The sequence below is a fragment of the Amblyomma americanum genome, chromosome 4 (assembly GCF_052857255.1).
Source record: "Amblyomma americanum isolate KBUSLIRL-KWMA chromosome 4, ASM5285725v1, whole genome shotgun sequence".
NCBI classification, from domain to species: domain Eukaryota; kingdom Metazoa; phylum Arthropoda; class Arachnida; order Ixodida; family Ixodidae; genus Amblyomma; species Amblyomma americanum.
The window spans coordinates 90,423,019-90,448,071 of NC_135500.1; the positions used below are offsets into that span (position 1 = coordinate 90,423,019).

The window sequence follows — 25,053 nt, forward strand, 5'->3', positions numbered from 1 at the left end:
TGAAAGATTTCCCCCAGCCCATGCAATTTCTTGGCAATCATTCCTTCCACCCTGCTTAAGAGAATATTGCTTAGCACAGGGGCAACCTTCGAATCGATACATTTAGCAGACTTTTGAACATATGCCGCACTGCCATACTTCACAAACATGCTCTTCACTTCAAATAAAAAGAGGCAAGTGCCAAAAAAGACTTATTTTACACACCCGTTCCTAAACACGAGCTCATCGTTGTGCTCCGATATACACATTCATAAGCTTTTCACAAGATCTTCATACGGGATAGAATAAAATAGTTCTACATCAACACTAATCACAAGACAATCCGCTGGATTGTCATTCTTAAGATACTCAACCACACTGCGAATTGAGTGCAAGAAATGGATCTTCAAGATGCGAAGTAGACAGATGCTTTTGCAAATAACCAGAGATAATTTTGCATGAATCCTTTTCTGAAATTTATCTGAAGAGCATGTTATTGAATAGCATTTATTTGAAGAGCATGTTTGTAGAGTAGCGCAGTGCGGTATGTGTTCTAAAGTCTCGAATATGTAGTGGTTCGAAGGTTGACCTTGTGCTAAGCAATATTTTCTTGAGTAGGGTGGATAGAATAATTGTCCAGAATGTGCATGAGCTGGGGGAAAAATCTTTTGCTATGTCGATGATTTTCTGGTCTTTTATAAAGGTTGTGATAGTTCGGGACCTGTACATCTTCTCAAGTTGTTTAAGGAGCAAGGCCTTTATCTCAGGTTTACCTTGGAGCAAATGTCCCAAGAAAAAGAGCTGTGGTTTCTGGACCTTACCTTGATGTTCAGCACACTTCATGTGTGCTGGCGAGTGTTAAGCTGATACCCGGCTACATGTCGACCATTCCAAGCTAGTGAAAGATAGCATTGCACTTTCTAGCGCGGGCTCAGAATTGATGAAATTATGCTTTCACAGCATGACGACTAGTTTCCAAGAGCAGGATTTAAGGTTAACGAACGCAGGATTTCCAAACCTTGTTACTGCAAGAGCATATGATAAATTGTTAAAGAAGCTGAGACAGTTTTGCGGTGACCGGCACAATCAGGCTGGGGCCAGCCAGCGAGATGCCAAAAGACCAGTTGTGTTACCGTATGTACATAAATTGTCGCACAATTTGAAAAATGTGGCCAGAAGGTATGATGTAAAAGTGGCTTTCTCGGCCCCTAATACGTTGTCTAAAGCACGTAAAATTTTAAGAAAAATTCTGTGAATGTGGCTTGAGAAAAGTACACGTGTAGAGTGAAATGTATATGCACCTTGTAAAATGAATGTGGTATCAAATATTATTATCTTGTAGTCTGGTTTACGTAGGTGCAACTGGAAGGTGTATGAATGTAAGACTACAGGAACACAAGAGGGTAGGGGCTTGTCTAGGTGGTTGGGGTAACTCTGCTGTACACTGCACGGGATGTGAAGTCTGCTACCCTTTCGTTTTGGCAGTAAATTCAGAGAGATTAAATGGGAGATTATCGAGGCTAGACACATCTTATGACTCCATGAAGAATGTGTGTTTTGTCTATCGTGTTAACACACAATGAGTTGGACTACCTCGATCAGGGAAATGTTGAGGGCGATTTTTGACTTATGTTGTCCTGTATGCTTATCTGTAACTGCATGGTTTATGGTATTGCTTGGCTGTTTATATATTTCCTGTTCACGCCAATAAACTTTAGTCGCGAGTCAGCACCTGTCTTGTCTCCTTTCTCATCCCTGTCTTTCGCGCTGGTGGATTCACCGCAATGGCTCACCTCTGCAGAAATCCAAGGCGTGACATTTTCCTCTTCACACTCGTGGTTCAGCGCATAATACGGCAAAGGCTTTTCAATTCCAAGGAAAGTTCATGGCTCCATTGAACACTGCCTCCTGCTTACAAGACACAGAGCAGCAATCATTGTAGATTCTACCTGTGACACAAAGAGCAAAGTTTTAGTTTGAGTGGACTAAACTAGGAAAGCAGCACTATAGCCAAATAACTGAACTGAAAGAAATAGAGGGTAGTGTAATAGTGAACACACTGATATATTGCAAGTGAGATATATGCATAATATATTGCAATATCCAACACTGCTACCATTGCCTTAGCCAACTACTTCATAAATAACAAGAAATGCAGTATCACAAAAATACTGATAACGTACTATTAGTGTTAATAGTAGCAGTGCAGGTTCCATGAACAAAAAAGGGCCCAGTGCTGACTGTCGTTCCCACAGCAGCCTTGTGACCAATGGCCGGTGTAAAGGAAAGAGGAGGAATGACTGAAAAGAGAAAGAGCCAGGGGGAAGGAAAATAGGTATAGAAGGGCTTAGGATATCATAGGCAAATAAGGTTGTTTAGACAGTGAGCACAAAATAAACATCACCACACAAGTAAAGACATACAAGACCAAACATATATATCATTGTGCAGAGTGGCAAACTTGATGCCATTTAGCCCAAAATATGTTTTCAATAAAGTGATTATAGTTATTAATAGAACAACTGACCGAGTGAAACCATAACAGGGATGAACAAGGAAGTTGTTAATATTCTGGCAGAAATTAAAAGAAGAAAATGGATCTGGCCAGGGCATACAATGCAGAGAATGAATCACCAATGGTATCTTAGGGCAACAGAATGAATTTGATGGATTTTAATGGCACAAGGGCATCTGTGGCCAAAGAGTGCCTTAGCACAAGTTAATTTCGTCTACTCAAGGTGAAATCAGAGACCCATTTCCCAAGCATTTCATTCCAGATAAGCTGAGCACCACGCCAGGAAACAGCTTGTGCATTGTATCGCAACAAAATGAATTTCACCCTAAGGAAAATATAGCAGGAGATAGCTGATTATAAGCTCACTAGATAAGATTAGGTGATTTCTGATAATGTGGCATGTAGCTGGTGCAAGACACAGATAATTAAACTGGGAAAGGCCATTGTCCTGAGGTGAATGTAAACTAAGCAATGAGGATAATGAAATTCGCTACACTAGAGCTGTTAAGAATCAGCTCAAGTTCCATGCTTCAAGATGATGCAAGTTTGCTCAGTGAAAAAAAATCATAAGTTCACCCAAGAATTGGTATCTTGGCGGTATCAGGCTGCAGGTGCAGATGAATTAATCCTGCCTCAGAGAAGCGCTACATAGAGCACAAAACATTTTAGGCCAGTCCTACACTGACAGCTGTTAATAACTATTTTAAAACTGTTTTTCATTGCACAAACAATAATACCGAGTTTGTGTTGGTCATGTGATTATGTTACTGAGGCTCTCCTAAAAATTCTAGCCAGAGCTAAAATACAAGCTGTCTCAACTAAGTTTTTATATCAACAATGAGAACATAAACACATGCAGATTATTCAAGTAGAAGTTTTATTCTTCATGACGTGCCCTACAAATTTTAAATTATACTGATAAGTAATAGAGTGGAGTGCTTGTGCTAAAAATACTAAACCTCAACAACAAAGAGAACACAAGATAAAGGCAACAACATATTGCCCAAAATTTAAATGTTTGACAGAACAAATATGAAAAGAAAACCTCTCCACAACTGGAACAAAACAGCGTGATACCGAGCACACATTTGAAAATTGTTTCATCCAAATCCCCAGTCTGGTGCTCCAGCACTCTTCAACCAGCATGTCATGAAATGTACCATAGTTCTGGTAGCTGTAAAGAGTATACAGCTGATCCGGCATTTTGATATGTGAACAGTAACCCTCAATGACCACCAGGCTGAATACTTTCAAGAGGCTGTTCTAGTAACAAGACTGCAGTGAAACACTTAGCAAGTTATGCTGGCGTAATAATGCAAACCGTTAATCTGAGAGTTCGCTACCACGCAACTCTGTAGTAACTCCTAAAGTGTTGCAATCGAATGAAAAAAAGGACTGCCTATTATATAAACAAAAGTCAAGAGGCTGCAATGCAAGGCCATGACAGAAGTGCTGCAATACAGCAATAGAGATACAATGTACACTTTAAGCAACGCAATGAAACATGATCTTTTATCCTTAATTATCAGAATTTAAATATTCGTTTTCCTTGCTCTCTTGCAAAATTAAGTTTAGATCGTGAAAGCGCTCAAAAAGACAAGGATACAGAAAGAGATTTCCACACAGTGCGCTAACTTCCAGTGTCTTTTTGAGCACATCCACTATCTAAACATGGTAACCCAATTAGTCTAAACGTTGTCGTTATTCCAAAATTAAGCCTTTCACAAAGTGGGAGCCCCTTTCCCCATACAAGGTGCACCATAACTAATCCAACACTTTTTTCGTGATATGTTTTCTCTGAGAATAAACACTGTTTGAAGATTTTGCAATAGTACTTGTCTTTTCGATTCTACGAATGTATCATGCAAGTTTTCAATGAAATGACCATCTGCCTATCTTGATCATTGCTCAAAATCAGGGTATAATGCACCATGAAGGGCAGGCTCTGCTTGATTTTTATGTTTTCCTAACGAAGCATGTACGTGCAACCCTTCTGCTGGCTTCTATGCAGCAGGTTTGTCTAGCTAGGCGAACTGTGGTTTTGCTATAAAGATAAAATGGTACTTTGGAAGTGAATGGCTTTCTAAAATGCATTTAACATACATACCGGGGCTTTAACAGCACCTGGTGTAAGCAACATCAGTGGGGGGACCGCAGGAGTGGCCTAGTGGTCCGAGCATCTGCCTCGCAAGCAGGAGGTGCGGAGTTCGATCCCCAGTGCCACCGGGTAACCAGCGGTGATACAATGGGTCGTTTCAATGGCCAGTTTAAAACTTGAAATAACCATGCTGCAATATATACAAAAAATGATTTGTGTGCTCTCTCTTACATGACATAGTTAATCATATCATAGGGTTGGTAGTACACAAAATGCATGTGTGGAACATATACATGCACTGTTTTTGTTCACATCTTACCTGCTATGTGCTGTTATGGCATGTTATGTGCTGGGAAAGCAACAGATAGTGAGCAATGTTGTGTTGCAGCCTTTCTTCTGGTGGAATTTGAATCATGTGAGGTGCAGCTGAAAGAAATTGTTTCATACATAAGTATATTTCATGTAACACAACAAAAAGTGCACAGCCCCATCATGAGTTGTGGTTTAAACTAACAGAGAGCTTTTTACTACTCTAACATATGATGCAAGTCAGTGATGCTGGAGGCACAAAACTAAATACTGTGAGGTAACAAGAGCTAATAAGGACAATCATGCCTTTAAGAGATATTGTCAATATATATTTTCCTGAATGAACTAAAGTTATCCTTAGAAGCATTCAGAGGAATATAATTTTGCTAAATGCCTTTTGCCAGAATAGGCCTTTTATGAACCAGTTGCAAATGAAAAGAATAACTTTAAGACCATGCTATGCATGCTCTAATGCCAAAGTAGTTGCATACAAGCAGTATACTATGCCCCTAGTTTTATGGTGGGCCTGTACTGCACAATTTTCATGCAAGGTAGTGGAAAGTATGTGCCATGAAACAGACCTCTGCTTGCTGAAACTGGCAAATAGGTACTGGGTTTTTAAGGCAGGAAAGAAGTTACATAGTTCCTTCTGCAGGTTTTGAACTTCAGGTTAGTTATTTGAAAAATATCAATCCCTGAACTGCAATGATTGAAGTTTTTAGCAAATAACATTTCCATTGTAACAGTGGAAACGCTCTTTTATTTGAGGAATGACTTTTCAAAAGCCTGCGTTTCATGGTGGCTGTCAAGTAGCCCTGATAAAGAGAAACCAGTCACGACACACAACCAAGCCCCCGTAGCACATTTTCAACTATACCCTCATGATATAGCTTTAAAGTAAGTGTTAAGCAATACAAATACAAATCCCTTGATTTCCTTCATGATTTATCACTGGTGTATACATACAAAGATAACCGTACAAGATGTGGAGTGCATGGTACAGAGAGAGTAGGCAGATGGTTTCTTGACACTCAAAAAGTGAACAAGGGAAGGAAAAATCTCAGGGTGCTTGCCGTTTCGACAAGACAACTTGTTTTCGTCTGGGGTCAACATATACAGAGGAAACTTAGAATCAAGTACAGGGTTGTCCACTCTTAGTGCGAACACGCGAGCACATGTCTGTGCTCTTTGGGCCACTGTGTCTGACATTGCCACACATCGAAGTGTAACATGACACGAAGCACCACATCCAGGTGCATCTCCTCTTGCGCCATTTTGCAGCGATGAGTGGCTGCACCGCACACAGTGGACCTCTAAAGAGTGCGGCCATGCGCTCACATGTTTGCACTAAATGTGGCCAGCTCTTTACATTCCGGAATTGGCATAATTATTTGAAAAGGCCTTGCACATGATAAGAGGTTTCCCAACCCATAATTTCGCCCTCCTTTCCTGCTTTCTTTAATTTATCGTTATACTTTAACCTTACGCCCTGCACCTCCTGACATCACTTCTCGGAACCTTGGCTGCCATACTCCTCCCCCTTCTTTTTGCCTTTTCTCCGAACCTGCCCTCATTTGCTCTTTTTCCTTCAAATTATCCCCCCCCCCCCTGGTATTTTATTCTGCCATGCTGCTTAATTCCTTTATCCTAGTTTTTCAGGAAAAGGCAGCCAGCTATACCAAGCCAACTGTTGCGGCTGGACATAAAGCCATTCAAGCCCACTATCCACACTTCATACCCCGAGATTCGTTTCTACTGAATTGGGCTTTTTTGTTTTCACAGTTTTGCAGGTCAACCGGTTAATCTTCTTTAGCAGCTATCATGCCTGGTCAAGGTTCACGCTCCCCATCGTAACGCCCTTCCCATATCGCACTCTCGTCCCACACAACAGGCCTTTCGCCTCGAAGTGAAAACCTTATTTAAACCCGACATATGATGAACACTTTGCCAGACAAAGACAAGTCCTCTTGTCGAAACGTCAGCAAGCACCCTGAGGCTTTTCCCTTCCTTATTCAGTTTGTGAGATACCAGGGACAGGTGTTCAAGCAGCCATACCACACTAATACCCCTGTCACACGGGCACCGCAAAGGCCTTTGAGAATCATATCCAAAGGCGTAAGGAGTGCAGCTACCCGGTACAAATGTTGCGCCTTTGTCGCTAAGGGCTTTGGAGGCGAAGGCGCTCAACCGAGACCTTCGGAGCCCGAAGACGCGGCATTCGAGATGCTGTGATCGCAGTACCATCCAAAGTCAAAAAGTAAAAGCAATAAAAAAATAGATAAGCTAATAATGTTTGAAAACATTTGTTTCAAATACGAATGGTGTGTCTGGCTTTGGTTTTTGTACGGGTGTTTATGTTTTATGTTCAAATTTCAAGACAGTGAAGGTGTTGCGGCAACACCGAGCGCCCATGGTGGCCAAGGCAATACACGTACAAAACCTGCTCCTGCTGATGAGAGTAGCTGTTGCAGTACTTTTAAGGAAGCAATCAGAATAAAAAAATTGTCAAAGCTCAACGAATGAACAGAATACACCACTTTAATTTTAGAACACTCACTTCAGCCACCTCGAGTATAGCAGCGGGTGCTAAGCCTGAACGACTTTCACCTTTGGGCTGCACCGTATAGCTGCATCGCTGCTCCTTTAAGCTTTCGCTCCTTTGGTGAAAAATGGTGCCTTTGCTGGAAAGGCCTTCGAGGAATGCCATGTGACAGGGGTATAAAGCACATTTTTTACTGACACGAAAGACTCAGTGCCTTTAGTTCTGACAACATTCTGAATCATGCTTTGGTGGCTTAGCATATCAAAATACTGGACATGACAAAATCAGCTAATTAGTGAGGGCTATTATTTGCTATAGGTAAAATTATAACATTCTCCTAAAATAATGAAAAGAAACCACCAGCACTGACATCAATGTACAATTTGGCTGTAACATACTGACATGACAATATAGTTACACGTAAATTCCCTTTTCGCACTTCAAAACTGCATGCATTATTTCTAGAAAGTGCGAGAACAGAAGCTCATACATAGTGCCAAAGAAAAGAGTGCATAATAGTACCACTTATGAGGTGTTTATCGGCAACTGCAATGAGCAAGGCTATGTTAATGGCAATCCAGAGTTATTATGTGTCTTACGAGCGCATGCACTTGGGAGGTGATAGCAGCTGTTGACGCAGCTGTCCATCGCAGTTTTGAGTCTGTCGAGATAACACATGGGGTAAGGTATTCACTGTTTTGCTGCCGAAGGCAAAACCGTCAGCGAGTGGAGTTGCCTTGCTATTCACTGTCAATATCTACTGCTCAAAGTAAAGGAAACTAGGGCATAAAACATACAGCATTTCATATTATGCTTTGGCCAAATGCCGTGAGAATGAAACAGACTACAGACTTGTCTTATGACGTTTGCACTCTTTACTTTGCACCAGAGGAAAATAAATTTATGTACAGTTGACCTACTGCTTGCCACAGTCCTAGAAGAAATGAATCCAGGTCTCAGAAATTCTACCGATAGAATACTGATGCTGCATGTGCACTTCTCTGAACTGTTCTGAAATATGCAGAAGTTGCCAATTTTTTTACTACCTGATTACATACTGTAATCTTTGCAAGGAATATGAGGTTAACGGACTGGGAAAAAATGTCAGGAATGGTACCTTTGGTACTGGGCACTTGGACAAACAAATGACCCACTGGGCGTCCCCAGGAGCTCTGCTACCAGGCACCCCTAGCAACAGTAGTCAATTTTCCAGATCCAACGGAGCCATGCGAATGATTGCCGAAAAGTCAAGTTTAAGGACAGCAGATGCATGAACACAAAACAGTTTTCCAACTTTGTTTCAGTGTGATAAATGGTTTCAAATCTCTAGACTATATCTGGTAGTACACAAATTATCAGAGCACCATCTCCCGCTCAGAATCATCTCAAAACACATTCGACACGCAGTACCAACATGGACAGTTCGTGCTTAATTGAATCCAAAAGTTTACGCTGATCGACCAATATTACTCTAGATAGAGACAGAAAGCGCATGCACGTTGTACTGATGTTATCTTGAACATAACGTGCGACGAGACGCAGGGTTACAATACAAACAAAAAACCGCTTTCAAAATTTGAGAACAAAAGGCTCACCTTCTCACAAGTTCGCCAAACCGGAGACGTTGCCGAGTGGCTGCCGCCAAAGTCACTCGCAATGCACAGAAATAATAAAAATGCAGTGCCGCTGACTTTCCTTGAGCAATTCCAGTCGATTGAACTTCGAACTGTTCGCACCGACTACCTCTGCAAGCATGTCTAAAAGTTAGCGACGCAGCCACGCCATTTGCAATTTACGGAGCTACACGGGAAATTCATAGCGCCATTCGCGTATTCGCGCTCAAGCTGACGTCGCTGATGTCGCAAAGGCGCACAACGGCAAAAACATATAAGATGTATTTAATTTTACGGTAGCTTTTTTAGCTGACAACCTGAATCGTTTGATATATTGTTTTTTCTTTTCGTTGCATGAACGTTACTACCACCAGCGGCAGCGCAGCTTGGCCATGGCTAGCCATGGCGAAGTCGAAGCGCTAGCCGAGCCCGCAGTTGGAAACATGTGCGCAGTTAGCGCAGTGTGGAGTTGAATGAACAGGCGCTTTGGAATGGGTTTTTGTTCTTCCGTGTTCGCTGCGTGCGACCTGCGCGTTGTGTGTCTTTAGTATGTGTGTGTGTGTATGTGTGTGGCCGGAACGCTGCATTAGAGTGTACATACAACAGCTCGCTGTCCCATGCGGCATCGGTGCGTAGTAAAACGATCATGCAGAATGTGCGTTACAATGCCAGTGGCCCTGCACGAAAGAGGAGACTTGAAGCCGACGGAAAAGCTGCTCTCCCTCGTGGGACTGCAAGAATCTGGCGAGTAACAGTAGACGCGCGTTTCGGTGGATGATTCCGTTTACCACGCCAAAAAATTCAGCACTGGCCAACAGCAATGATGAACTGCTGCTGCATCATCACCTGTGTGATGTTTGTGACAAGCTTGTTGGATGTGAACGTGGCCATGAATGGTATTCGCCGAGCAGTGGCCCTCAGGGCGTGGCACCAGTGGATACCTGAAGACGATTACTGTTTGCCCGCGCTCTGGCGCCTCGCATTCAACCGAATGCTTTGGCGTTAATTATTTATATCTGAATTTCACACGTAGTTGGACTTGCAAATATTACAGCGTACAAACGTACCGTCGGAAGAGCACCCTTTTTCATTTTTTTAGGGAGGGGGTGGGGGAATTACCGTCTGCTCAAATTTAATGTCACTAATATTTTGAGCTTGTTTTCTAAACAGGTGCCGTGGTGGCACTGTAAGCAATGCATTTACTGGGCAGAAGTTTATTTTATGTTGTGTTGGCACAAGGTTAATGATTGTCATTGTACTGTGGTGCCATGTTCAAACAAAACACATAATTGTACACTCTCTTTGAAGAATGTCTAATGAGGTAATAAATTACTGAGCAGCGAGTATGCACTGTGGTAAATGCGATGAACGTTACTGAATTACTTCACACTTGTCATGTTCTGTTGTCGTTAGTGATTACGTATGCCTTGGTGTCTGCTGCTTTCCAGTGTAGGGGTCGAGAGGCATGTCGAGCTCCACTTAGCAGCTTTTTTTCCTTCCACTCTCTACTGGCCAACGTGGTAAAATAAACTCAACATAATGCGTGATTGCTCAGACCTAGATTAGACTACCATTTCACTTATTTACTCTCAGGGCCAATTGGCATCGAAGAGAGGAGAGCGACTAACATAAATACATGTGTAGGCAGATTAATTAAAATGATTATACACAGCAGACTTGAAGGCATTGGATGCAGTGGTGGACATGACGAAGGCAGAGAAGATGTGACAGCTGGAAACGTAGAAAAGTGGAGATCTGTGTGAGTTTGTACGCGACTTAAGGTGAACGCTAGCAAAAAATTAAGGCGCAGAAGACTGAGGCCAGAGTTAAAACTGTAGTCTAACAGAGGAAAGCACCTCCCAGCAAGCCAAAATGTGCACATGCAAGCAGTTATGTGAACACAGAACATAGAAAATGAAACTCCTTTTTGGACAGAAGGAAAGCTAAGGCACATTGCTTATTGTGATGTTGCTTAAAAAGTTGGTGTCTAGTTGTTGCCCTTCATATCTGGTCCTTCCACACCCAGCAACTGAAATGCCATCAAAAAGGAGCATCTCCAATCACTCTAATTAAATGGGAGGTACACATCGCCAGATGTCAGTGGCTTGGCGTCTCATCTTGCAGACTAGCTAGTTTTGGCAGATTTAAACTTTACCGCATGTAAGAGGCATGCGGTAGCCTTGAAGGGGAGTATTTCATAAGTGTTACAGCATATTGTACAGTGCTGGCATGCTTCATTATTTACATCACAGTAATATGCTAGCACAGGCTGGAAAGTTTGTAAGTGAACAGAAAAAAACAATGTGCATGCCATATCTTAGCCACATTCTTGGTATTGTATAAAAAGTGCAAATAAGGAATTCCTCATTTTTTTGTCAGCTTTTTCTTTCTGTGCATTGATTTTTTGCAAGTTAGCAAGGTTCTACAGTCTTGTGTGCCTATCGGCTGGCCCCTTGTTTGTCAAAGGTACCGAGTACACAATGGGTCATGTCAGTGCAAGCTAAGTAAACGATTGATAGAAAATTCGTGCCTTCAGAGTATTTCCAGGCAAAACTGCTATTATTTCCTACTCAGGATGGGGGAACAGCATCGATGGTGCACATCCTCCTTGTCACTGCAGCAATTATGGCTGCTCGCTGCTTTTTGGTGGCGTTTCATTTATCTGCAGGAAGAGCAGGCATGAATGGGCGGCAATAGGTACCTACTAAATTAAACATTGCATTGAGCAATATGTTGTTGTGTCGGTGCTTTTGTTATCCATGAAGGAGTTGGTGTTTTTGATTAATGGTTGCGTAGCAAAGATGTAACTGCTACATTGCACTGCATTCACAGATTTGTGTGCCCATGCTTTTGGTTTACTCAGTTGTTTATTTCCTTACCAAATGGCAGATGGAAATTCGGCTTTCAACTTGTGCACTTTCATCATGTTTGCAATGTACTTTCAGCTGGTGTTCAGTTTCACTTTGGAGAAGTTGTCCAACCATTGTCTGTGTCTAAATGTTTTCAAACAGTTGACCTCATTACGCAGCATTTCTCACAGAAAGCAAACGTTGCAGTAACATTTTTATTAAATGTTACTCTATCATGTGGCTAGCAATGTAGCGAAAAAATTTTTCATCAAGTCAGCTTTTAACATTATAGCAAATTAAGGCCTTTGTTATTTAACGTTGCTCACAATTTGTACCAATCACTCAACCTTGAAGCAACGTAATGCGTTATCACCCTTCCTCGGCTCTTCATTGTGTTAATCACATTAGACATGCTCACGGTCGTTCGCCATGCTAGTTTGCGGACATTGTTGGCTGAGTAAACCAGACAAATAAAAAATCGGACGTCATGTGATGCCTATAGTCTGCGGGCCAGCAGTTCATCGTGTAAAAGTGGCGTCACATCATAAGCACCTTCTGTTTTTGCTGCCTTTAAGCAAGTTATTAGTGCGGTTGGTGCAACACATTGTCGATGGGGTCAACCGTCCTGTCGTGTTAAGTTTTGATCCCTCAAATTGAATGTTTAGTATTTTTCCCTGCAACGACTACAGAGGAACACGGACGTTTCCTTCAATACTGGACTGAATATACGGTCATTCCCTACGTTTCATTGAAAGCAGAAGTGGTTCTGTATTTAAAACGTACATAGTCTACGTTATAGGTACGGAATTTTTTTACAGTGTACGCAAGCAGCACAAAGACCGCAACGTAAATATTAACGCACTTTACAAGCTCAAAACCGGACTGATAAAATTTTGAAATTATTGTAGGAACTGCTTGCATTACAGTTTCGCCGAGTAATGATTGCTCATGCTTTTGTGCCGTGAATGTATCGTGTACGAAAGTGCGCTTGGCGCCGCTCGAAGCAACGCTACCCACGTTGGGCAGCGCTCTAATGCCCTCGAAATCTCGATGGAGTTCAGCCCTGCTCCGTTGAATCGATAGCTATCGACTCGATGGCCATTGAAACTGCCCGTGTAGCAGCGCTCGATCGCCTCTGAGTCGATAGACTATCGATTCGAGGGCCTTCGAAATGCCCGTGAGTCAGGGGGAACACCTTTCCATTCCGGCGTCGCATATCTAGTGGACTACTTCCATGATGCACTGACCTATTGAGCATTTCCATGGCGCGAGGTTGCAAGCAGGAAATGAACGGACTTCCGAATGATGACAAATTATCCATATCGAGGGATAATCAAAGCAACAATATAAAAAGAAAATTTGCGCATACCCGCGGCGCTGTGGGGGGGTCGCCGCTGGCCGCCATGCTTGAGGTAGAGTGAACTTGAGGTGCACATGGCATACGAACTCTTGCTGCGCACGCACGTTTTCTTCGCGCGTGGCATTCGGACTGCCGTTTGGAATCCGCGTGCATCGGAGATTCGGCCGCTAGTCGCCGGGCGCGATAGGCGCACGTAACTACGCCTGAAACGAACGTTACTGCGATTGGGCAGATGCGCTTGTGGTCAATCACAGCAGCGCTTCCGTGAAACCAGAGAGCCGCACGTTTTTCAGGGACATTTAAAGATACGAGATCGGTGGTCTGGGCACTCGCTACGGCGTAAGCTGGGCATGAGCACACCTGTTAATGGTTGTTTCACACGGAAGCAAAAATACTAGCGAATGCTACAAGTAGCAAATTTTTCTGCGACGTGCCGCTAAATCGCTCAGGCGCTTGTATATTAACCACCCTTAAATATGTTCGATAGCGGCCGTGGCAGTAGAATTTAGATGGAGGCGAAATTCCAGACGCCCGCGTGCTGTGCGATGTTAGTGCGCGCACGCTTAAAAATCCCAGGTGGTCGAAATTTCACGAACCCTTCACTACGGCGAGCCTCATAGTCGGAGCAGCTTTGGGTAGTTAATCCCCCTCCCCGCCTAACCTCCCCCCCCCAAAAAAAAAGTAATAAAAAAGCAGCATTAAATATCGGAGAAAAGGCGGATTCACATTCTCGAGTTGCGGCCGCCGCGCGACAGCTTTAAGTCGAGTTGCTACGCTCCCTCCCGTTTTCCTAGTGCTTTGGTAACCCTAACTATTTGGCCTAAATCAGCCGCGCGATGTCTGCCACTCAATCTGCCTAAATGACGACAATTCTGCCTAGCGTGGGAGTCCTCTACAAACAACGCATACGTATGACCAGACTTGGGAAGCCTTTATACCACTTTGGCAAAGTCGCTTTTTTTACACAAAGGTGGTCGTAGCTTATCAAAGTGGCTGCTAGAGAGACCGCAAAGTGGGCTACGAAGTTACTTGTGTTTGTCGACTCTGCGCCGTGTTCACAGATAGCAACAATAGAGTATCTGGTAGCTGACACTTGATAGCCTGCGCTTATTCAGTGTCGTGTGTTTTTTTTTTTTCGTGCTGGCTTCTCACAGCACAGAGCACTGTGCAGAAATTATGTGCTGTTCGCCTGCGCCAGCTCTAGAGCTAGCAGTATCACCATGACGCAAGCGCAGACTTCGCATCGTCCACAATAAAGAGATGCCGCCTCGGTGGCGACGACTCCACCGAAAAACGAAGTGCATGCCCCAAGAATTCACTTCAAGGCCCAAGACAAAACTAGGTCACATACAAAACTAGGTCACATTTAACTCTGAAGCAAACATTGGGTGATTGCCATACGGTTGTTTGCGGTGCAGTTTGTCGTAAAAATTAGCGATTCATCCTAAGATTAACACTGGAAGCATTATATGAAGAGCAGATATGTAGTGGAGGTAAGAAATCAAGGGGTCTGCATATATACTCAGCCCATAGTCATGCATGACGCAGCGCAGACGCGCCGCAGATATCGATTGGCCGGTTCACCGATCTCTTCCCCGTGAATGTGCCTGAACTACATGGGGCTCTCTGGTTTCAAGGAAGCGCTGCTGTCATTGACCGCTATCCGAGATTGGATCCCAGAATGCAGGGCAACCAAACCCGCGACCAACTTTAGACGCTGTGCCTGTTTTGTCAACCGGCTCGAGCAGCGCTAAGAAGCGCAACTGCCCAATCGAAGTGGCGTTCGTTTGCGACGTAGTTAAGTGCGGTTATCGCACCCTGCCACGACCGTTTGAATAATTACGGCACTTCAGCTAAGGAGTTGGCTATGCAGGTTCCAGATTGGCGCTAAATTGTTCATGAGCTTTGCAATTTCTTCAGATATAATGTATTCTTCTTCGGCACTCTCTCTAAAGGTATTTGCGAATAAGGATTTTGCGCTAAAAGAAAAGAAAATTGTGTGTCATGACAGCAAAAAGTCAGCTGAACACTGCAGCATCGCTGACAGAGACCTCCACCGACCAATGTATGCATGCAAGGGGCAGAGTTTCATCCCGTAAACCCTGGTGTGAATGCAAGTGACCATGCGGCGTCGCAGTCGCGATAAAATGGCAACCGTAAAGAGGACTCCGCCTGTGACCAGCTTGGGCGCATTAACAGGTTTCCTTGATTGCACGATTGACTCATGTTTTTGCATTGAAAGTAGGCGCCTACAGGTTCAGCTAAACGCTTTGTATAGTAGGCGTAATACACAAAACAGATTACAAACTGGCGGTCATTGACCTGTGCCTGCAAACATCTAGCATGCAGGCTGACCGCGAACTATCATCGCACACCTCCAGGACGTTTTTACTGACGTCAATATCGCCAGCACTGAGTGTCATAAACGGCATTGTTGCGTTGCATTGATAAGGTAAGCAGGGCTTTGTGAAATCGCTGCATAACGCTGAAAGCTATAGAACGGATTGTCATTGTTTCGCTCTCCACCTTCGTTTGCTTGGATTTCAATTCAGGAAGCTGAATCCCGGTAGCATTTACGTGTGGCGAGCACTTCAGTTGAGCAAGCAACCTGCTTATATGTAATACCCCTGTCACACGGGCATTTCGAGGGCCTTCGAACCAATAGTCGATCGACTCAAAGGCGATCGAGCGCTGCTACAAGGGCAGTTTCAATGGCGATCGTGTCAATTGCCTATCGAGTCAACGGAGCAGCACGGAACTTCATCGAGATTTCGAGGGTCTTCGAGCGCTGCCCAAGGTTGCTAGCGTTGCTTCGAGCGGCGCCAAGCGCACTTTCGTACACGACACATTCATGGTACAAAAGCATGAGCAAACATTATTCGCCTAGACTTTATTGCTAGCAGTCTGTACAATAATTCTAAAATTGTATCAGACTGGTTTTAAGCGCATTAAGCGCATTAATTTGGCGTTGCGGTCTTTGCGTACTTTGCGTTGACAACATGGTGGCGCCCTGCCTGCCCGCTTCGCAGCGATAACAATTTCGTCGCTAATCCCTGAAAGCAATATCGTGTTCTAAGCTGTTGTATTCGCCTTCGATTTGCCCATTCTTACCCTCGCATAACGTTCCAAGAGTCAAATAGCTCTTGTTTTTCAGATATCAAAGCGACTTCCCATGTGTTAAGCCTGACGAAGCAGCGCTCCAACGCAGTTGGACTGGATTGGTTTTGGCTCGTCTTGTATTAGAGTGGCTACAGCAGTGTCTGCATCTGTCCGTCGCGAGCGTGCAATTAAAAGGGGTCCAAAGGACATGCGCGTATGCGTGTATTTAAGCATTTCGTGTACATTTATCAAATATTTTTGTTATTTTTGTAAAATCTAAAGTAGCGATAGTGGCGCCACACAAGCGTAGCGTGAGACACGAGAACCATTTCAATGGCCATTGAGATTTGCTGTGTAGCAGCGACACAACTCCTTCGAGTTCGATGGTGATTGAGAATCTCGATGATCCTCGACTCGATCGGCGTTGAAACTGGCCGTGTGACAGGGGTATAACATTCGTGAGAAGACCTGTCTAGAGCGCTGGAGTGGTGTGCTGCGGAACAAATCATGGCGCGCAAGTGCTGTTCGTTCCTTGCTTTTATTTCAGTGGTGCTTAGCGTAAGCGCCGGGTCAGGCTACGAAACACAGCACCTGCTGTAAAATTTTACTCCGTTTGCTGTGCAGACGACCGCCTGAGCGCTACCATACAAGCCTTTTCACGTCTGTACCTTTGTGTCGTGAGCCTGACACCGTCGATTCGAGGTGCGCCCTCGAAGTATATATGGACGGCGTGGGTAGGGTAGTTCCTTTAGGTTTGTTTTTTTTTGTTTATTTTGCAGACCGATAAACAGGAGTGATTAGAGCAAATAGAGATCGATGCAAAAATATAGAACGCAGAGAGGAAAAAAATAAAATGCTGGCGCTTGATTTGCAGCTTCAGTTACGACGAGGTACAATTTGGCGAGCATTACCGTCGCATCGCGGAAACAGTTACAGCGACAAGCCGCGATTAACACCCAAGTCGTTGAATTAAAACCAAAGAAAGGTAATATCGTGCCAAGTTCTTAAAAGGAAGAAACGAGTCGTCTCCCTGAAAATCCCGCAAAAACACGACCATCGACTGTCGCAATGGCTGCCAATACACTACATTGGGAACACAAAACTGCCTCCTCTTTGGGCCGCTAGCATTGGTGAGCAATAGTATGATACCGCCTGGTTGCCCTTCACTGCTTAGAGCCGAGGGTGAGAGAAGTCAATGGGATGAGGGGGATGGGGATACATGCTGGTCGTCGCGTGTCCGGAGTTTGGTTGGGGCAAGCCGCCTCTGAGCACAGATGACAACTGCATGGAGTACAGAAACTCGACGAGATGTCTGAAGGGCTGCGGCATGCGCCCTGCGCACATGTGTCTTAAGCCCCAACTCGATGCACACATCCTAAAGCCCCAACTCGATGCACACATCCTAGGCGTACGGCGGAGCGCCTACGCGCCCAGCGCCGCGCCGTGCCAAGCGTCGAAAAAAGTCATACACCTCCATGCTCCCTGTGCTGGGGCGTTCCCCCTCTCGAGCCGACCGAAGGAATTTCAAGCGTGAAGAAAGGGGATTTGGGGGGCGCTGAAAGGACAACTTAAACCGCGAAGAAAAGTTCCAGGAACCTGGGATAGGTTCAAGCCATAAAGAAAAGAGTCCCCGAGAGCTCCCGCCGTCCTCCTATTGTTGTAAACCGGACCCCGCTTCCGACGCGCGCACAAGCGCGCGCGCTCAGGCGCGGATATCTGACATGGACAGATATCTGCCCCTGCTCGCGCCTGCGCGCGCGTCGCGCTTTGCGCATGCGCAGACAGGATCCAGCGTACGCCCGTGCGCGTAGGCGCTCCGCCGGTACGCGTAGGATGTGTCCATCGAGTTGGGGCTTAAGGGTACAGCGGAGCGCCTACGCGCCCAGCGCCGCGCCGCGACAGGCGTCGAAAAAAGGCGTCCACCTCCATGCTCCCTGTGCTGGCGCGTTCCCCCTCTCGAGCCGACCGAATGAATTTCAAGCCTGAAGAAAGTGGATTTGGGGGGCGCTGAAAGGACCACTTAAACCGCGAAGAAATGTTCCAGGAACCTCAAGGAGCCTCAAGCCACGAAGAAAAGAGTTGCCGAGAGCCCCGCGGTCCTCCTATTAGACAGTAGACAGTTTTAGCTGTGCGTACCCACGTGCTTGCCTACGCAAAGCGCTACGGCGCTGCGTGCGGTACACTGTCCGCTCCGAAGTATAGTTTTAGCTGGCCGAGCCGTAGCGTCCTTCTGGCGCACGTAGTGCCATCTAGTGATAAGACGTCAAAGCACATCAACGCTCGGTTGAAGAAAATTTCATCCGTGAATAATGATAACTAGTGTGAGTGCATTGTGAGCCTTTTTTTTTGATCCAAGAAAAAAAACTATGCAAACCGAAGAAAATGTAAGAACTGGCTAAAAGCCAGAAAACTGCTTCGCCAGGTGTCGTTGCTACGAGGAATACACACTGCATATAGTTAGGCCTAGGAGCTTGAAAATCGCCAAATTATCTGAAAAACAGGGGCTAGTTATCGCTTATACCGCTTTGTGTGGGCAAGCGTAGGCGAAATAAAAGCGAACCGCTACCATTTGAGCGAGCTATTGCGTCGGAGAATCCAGCGGCGACATGTATTTATTCCGAAGCGGGCGAGCAGGGCGCCGCCATCTTGTCAAAGCGTACGCAAGCCACGCATGCGCCGCAGCGCAAAGTCCGCTGGCTAGCGCACGCACGCAAGACGCAGGGCTCGAGCTTGCGTTCTGCGCATGCGCACTACCGTCCCCGCAAACTCCTTGCGTACGCAACGGTGTACGCAACGGCTTAGCGTAGGCAACGGTTTATCCCCTTGCTTACTAGCGTGACATTGATGGTAGCTGACAGGCGCAAGAAAGTTATTCGTAACATTAGAGAGTTATAGCATATCGTTACCGTGTTTACGATACCGTTTACCGGGCCCGGCAAGCGACGTCTGCGTATGCGCCGCCACTTACCGGTCCGCAAGTAGTTTAAGGAATCTCACTTAGCGTTGCGGAGAGTTAGCGTTCGCTTGTAAGCAAACATGGCGGCGCCCTGCACGGCCGCTTCGGACCAAATACAGCACCGTCGCCGCGTTCTTCGGCACCATTTCTCGCTATATATGAAAACATTCGCTTTTAATTTGCAAAAATCTCACTCATATGTCGAGGTTTGAGTAACAACCAGGCCATGTTTTCGAGATTATTTGCGAATTTTGAACAGTTAAGCCTGACTATATGTCGTGTACACAGCCAAATAGCAACGACTACACTGCAGGTCTTCAGTTTTGTGCCCGATTTAACATTTTTCTATATTTTCATGATTTTTTTCCTCGAAAAGAAAACACTGGTAATTCTCTTGGTATATTCATCAGTAATTGCAGAAAATAAAAAGTTTCTCCTGGCCGGAGTTGGCGTGCTTTAATTTACTGCCACAAGATGGCGCCACAGTGTTCACCCGTTACAAAGGGCAAGGCCTCAAGTATCTATCCAAAACACATAAAAAAGCGACGATGCGCCACGGCAAACAAGTGTTGTAGTTGTGCTTTTTTTACAGCGCTCGCAACGCATTGTGTGCTGTGTATGCAAGCTTACTGAGGACTACGTAGTGAAATTGTCTACTGGCCAGCGTAGGCAAATGTGTCTAGCTTCACGGGCACATTTGAAAAGCCGCTGAGTCGGCTGTTAGCTGAAGTGTAGTCGGTACGTCTTTATATGCAGAGAAAAAAAAATATTAAAGTGTAGCATTTCATTTCATAGAAATGATTGCAATGCATCCGTATTTTTTATCATTAAAAGCGGGGCATCTGCCATCATCATCACTCGTTTTAGCCCTACGGTAACTAGTTACGGGATAGACAGTGCGCTAAAACGTCTTCTGGCGTGCGCCGCGCTAACCGGAAAATCCGGCGTCCGATAACACGGTAAACGGTAACGCAAACACGGTAACGATATGCTATAACTCTCTATTATCTCACTCCGGTCGATGGCTTTGCTGGAGGGCGTCTGTTGAAATCCATTCACCGCTGCATTATTGAGTTATATGCCACTACAGTGCTTCTTGATGATGAGTTTTCGCCATAATTCTCACGGTGTGAGGTCTTTGTGGGCCGCCTTTTAATGGCACATGCAATGGTAACCGCGCTGAATAAGCATAACTGCTTTGCATCGGGTGTGGCAAAGCGTCTGAGGTGAGATGGAAGGTGTGAGGGGAAGGGATCTCGCGGCGCACAGCAAACTGGGCTCTCCCACCAAGCGCGAGTGAGAGGGAGAAAAATAGCAGCTGGGAGGAGAGGGCGCGGTTGCCCAGCCTTCTTTCTACCAGAGATGGCGTTCTCAAACGTAACGCTACCCCGCAAAGAGCTACAGAATATGCACTTTCACAGCGGAGCTCGCGCTTAGCATAGAACTTTACGCGGAAATGTACAAACAGTAATTTTGATCCTGGTACAAAGAAGTTTAGCCAGTCTCCTCCGGTGTATTGCGCTAATGTGATACATCACAGGACACTGAGTACTGAAGCAATTATGCTATCACTTCTTCGCTTCTTAGACTGGGAACCATATTTTTTTTCGGGAGGGGGGGGTTTGGTTTCCCCCTATAACTTCATCTGTAATAATAGACAATTCATTTGGCTCAAGCCGCTACACTTGTCCTTAGCACACAATCGCAGCTTACGTTTACAAGTTCTCTCAAGATTCTGTGCCAAAACCATTCTTACAGCAACTCTCCTGCAATTAATCGCAGTTTCCTCCAGGGAGCATACCGGCGAGTCCCGCTACCCGAGAAGAAAACGAAAGAGATTCAAGACCATGGACTGCGAGGAGAACTCCGACGGACATTACCTGTGTGAGCTGTGCACAAAAACCTGTTCCTAGCTTCCTTAAGATACTCGCGAACGTCGTAAATAAGCTTGCTAGTCGTTAGTAACTGCGTGGACATCGGCAATGAAGGATGAAATCTACAGAACTGCGCGAATCCTCCGTAGAAGACTCTTTCTAGCTGACCTTTCGGTATGCTTGTCTTACGTTCCGGAGCAGCATTTGGAAAACTACTTTAAGCTGTTTATGTCTCACACTTTGAAGGAACTCGTTGAAGTTTGCCTAATAATTGATGACCAAATGAGGGTTAGGCACCTATAGACACACATATTTCATGTGTGTGTAAACTGCTTTCTATTCCTGTGCCTGGCCCTGACTTAAGCAGTGAGCATTGCATCGGCCTTCAAGTTGCGCCTTCTGGAAACCCAGGCCTCGACACTATGCTTGCAGTTTGCGACGACTGCGGGAGCGACCTGCCCGGCGACTGCCCCGTACACGGACCGTTGACACACATCAAGGACACCGAGGTGAGTGCGAAGAGCGTGCATGCCGAGAGTGAAACGCTGCCTTGGAGTCCAAGTCGTATCTGGCTATTTTCAGTCCGCACGGACAGAGCCGACGCAGAACTCGACAGACAATGTCCCGAGTGAAGAGGGCAGTCCTTGATTCCAGAATTTACCTTCACCTGGCATAGCATGCATACGTAACGGGAGCTGTCCACTGCAGCCACTCTTCCTGTTTCTCCCCTTTCACAGCACCTTTCACCGTTTACCCATCGGGAGGCACATCGCTTATGAGTGCACTCACATCACCTCAGTCCCTCACACGCAGACCTGTGAGTGTGAGTGTCAGTGAATGGTTGGGAGTGGGTGTGCATGTCTGTGTGAGTGCGAGTGAGGGGATATGAGTGCAAGTGGAGAAGATTGGATTGGTTCTTAGGGGTTTAATGTCCCAAAGCAAGTCAGTCTATGAGGGGACGCCGTAGTGAAGGGCTCCGGAAATTTCGACCACCTGGGGTTCTTTAACGTGCACTGATATCGCACAGCACACGGGCCTCTAGAATTTCTCCTCCATCGAAATTCGACCGCCGTGGCCAGGATCGAACCCACGTCTTTCGGGCCAGCAGCCGAGTGCCATAACCGCTCAGCCACCGCGGCGGCTCGAGTGGAGATGAGTGTGAGTGAGTGGATATTGAGTGTGAGTAGTGATCAGTGGTGAATGGTCATGAGTGATGTATGGATGTGAGTTTAATGAATGCGAGTAGTCGTGAGTGGATGTGAGTGGCGTGTGGACGCAACAGCGAAGTTAGTCGCGAGTGGGCCGTGATCAAGGTATCCGCTATTCATGTTGTTCACAGCTGAGGGAAGCAAATATTCATTGTCGAGGGCGCTCGAGGCAGCATAAGGCATCAAGCCGCAGCAGGGCTTTTCGCTGGCGCAGGAACGTTAATCTATCGTTACTGTTCGCATTACTAGTTCACAGCTGGCGTGGGCGCACGCCCTTCGCGGGTGGAATGAGTCGCTACGAATTGTGTCAGATCCTTTGATCGAAATTCGCCTTGCCACTTCTAGAAAGGTAGGTTCTCTTGTCAGTGCTTCTACATGGCTTGAGGTCTTATACGAAGAGTTTCAGTGCGTGCTTCTAAAAACACGGCGTTCAAATGACCTGGAATAACTAGCGTAAGGTGGTATCTCAAGTACTGGAGTGGACACTAAGGTTTTTAACGCGAGAGCGTTAAGGAGATTATGTCGCAGAAAATCTGGCGTTGTCATTGAACATGAGCAGCAAAAAAACCACGAATCCCCAGAAAAGCAACCTAGAATGCAGGTGGGCCACCCAGGTCCGCGTGACCTCTTGTTGTCATCCCAACCTGCCCACCGGGTTGTGAGCAACTGCTTGTCGTGGCAGTTGGCAGTTAAAATGATTGGTCACCCGGGAAGAGCAACCTGGGGCTCAAAAAGCCGACCTATGGCAGCGCCTGCCATCGCAGGGCTGTGGCGCATCGCTTAAACAGAGCTCCACTGGGCCTGAATTTCTATGAATGCATAGAAGAAAACAACCATTTCTGCAAACATTGAATTAACTCATGATATCACGTCATATTCTTGGCAGAGCATAAGTGTACCCTGCAATTTTTCCTGTGCCCTGGTGTGAGCATCGTAGAGCTCTGCTCTGGCCCTAATTTTTTTTATTGAACTGGGCCCACGTGAAGAACCAGACGAATTTGGCCCGGCTCTTGAACTCACAAGCTCGGCTCAAGCCTCGAAAAGGCACGAAAAGCAAGTGCTCTTTTCGGTAACCCCAGTGGTTCTTAATTGTTCCTATCGTTTACTTAAGGAGCCCTTCATTGCAAATCAAGCATATATGTATTTTTATCTTTGTATGCTTAACGCCAGACATAGTAACGCCTTGAAATCAAGGAGATAGACGAAGTGGTAATATTTTGAGCAATAATCTTCTCGATAACTGATTTTTTCGTGCCGATGGTGACGAAACATTGCGGCGATTTTCTGGGATATGAGGTGGATGCCAAATTGGCCGCACCCATTTTGATTGGCTGAACGTAGAGTTCTAACTTAATTCTTCTACACTCGGGAGAAGGTTTGAAAACATAACGTCTCTTCTCGCTCTTGAAAAAGAAAACTACAGAAAGAAAGCTATAGAAGCGAATTGACTGTGCTCGAAAAGCAGGAACGAGCTTAGGATTAAGCTCCCCTGCAACCTTCCCTGAGTAAAAAAAAAACCTTTTTATTCAAGGTCATGAAAAGCCTGCCGTCAGCATCAATGTACGAAGAAATACGCCGCCGGCGATTTTGGCTGCTGGAAGCTGCCCTGCAAATCAACAACATCATGCGTGCTTCCGCTACATGTGGTCAAGGCATGGTTCTGTTTTCCCGCGCCCAATCATCAACACTAGTTATATTTCTTCATACGCTCTGTCTGTCTGTCGGCACATGGAAAGAACTTCCCAGAGAAGCATCGGGTAGCAGTTAAAATTTATTCGTTCACATCATCATTCGAATCAAAAGTTCCTCCTACACCCTCCTTCTACGTGAATAAATATCCTTCAGACACAATGCGCACCAATAGGGGAAGGTTCAGCCCTGGGGCGGAGCCGCCCGTCCTGCGGCAATATTCCTTCTTGCCATCGGAGATGGCGGCATATCAACATCGGATACAGTGTCTCGCCACTTACGTGACACCATCGCACAGCTGGTCCTCAGCTGCGCGTTCTGCATATCACCGCCGCGGCCCAGCTGCTGTCTCCATCAAAGTTGGACGTAAACCTTCGTGTATCCCACCCGCTCAAGGACCTCAGTGCTAAACTCTTCAACAATTGACCACTTGCGGAAAAGCGAGCGCCTCCTGTCGAGCAAACAGGGAAGCTCCGCCGGCACTTCTGGTTGGAAAGGGGCTCTCGAGCAAACATGTGCAAGGCAGCGTTCAGCAGTTAACGCGCGCTTGTTTTGTTGTTTTAGTGTTGTTTCTCTGCCGGAAACGTGCGTTTGATAACAAAAGAGGGTGATAGAGGATGAGAACATCCCATTTCCGTGTTTAGAAACTGGGTGGTGCGAAGACTTTTCGCTTTGTAGCCTGAAAAACAACCATGTGTGGCAATACCTGCTCTCTACTACCTCATCGGAACGCCGAATGACCAAATGAAAATGAGCATGAATGTGCGCCTATGTGCGGGCGAGTGTAACGATTCCCTTCCCTAATGCGCACAGACCTTTATGTTTGTGCTTCCTTTATAGGGCAGGAGATTCTGCTAACTTCATGCAGCACCTTTTGCCGCAGGCCACACTTAACAGATTAGTAAACGACTCGTTGTACTATCTCAATCCCGGCTCGTGCTGATACGGCAGAGCGTTGCTTT

General features: G+C 45.7%; 1 protein-coding gene and 1 long non-coding RNA gene across 2 annotated transcripts in view; one reads left to right on the forward strand and one right to left on the reverse strand.

Annotated features, from left to right (window-relative positions):
• Nucleotides 1–25,053, forward strand: part of LOC144128119 (histone-lysine N-methyltransferase PRDM9-like) — a 58,071-nt gene that overhangs the window by 10,819 nt on the left and 22,199 nt on the right. Inside the window, exons 2-3 of the mRNA XM_077661204.1 lie at nucleotides 21,103–21,204; nucleotides 21,627–21,703. Coding sequence (XP_077517330.1) covers nucleotides 21,103–21,204; nucleotides 21,627–21,703 — 179 coding nt within the window. The remainder of the gene's footprint in view (nucleotides 1–21,102; nucleotides 21,205–21,626; nucleotides 21,704–25,053) is intronic.
• On the reverse strand, nucleotides 1,778–9,216 carry LOC144130247 (uncharacterized). Its single transcript, XR_013314027.1, has 6 exons — nucleotides 9,039–9,216; nucleotides 8,561–8,631; nucleotides 4,912–5,018; nucleotides 4,602–4,782; nucleotides 2,163–2,279; nucleotides 1,778–1,928 (listed from the first exon to the last, which is right to left on the reverse strand). It is a non-coding gene; the product is annotated as an uncharacterized LOC144130247 (long non-coding RNA).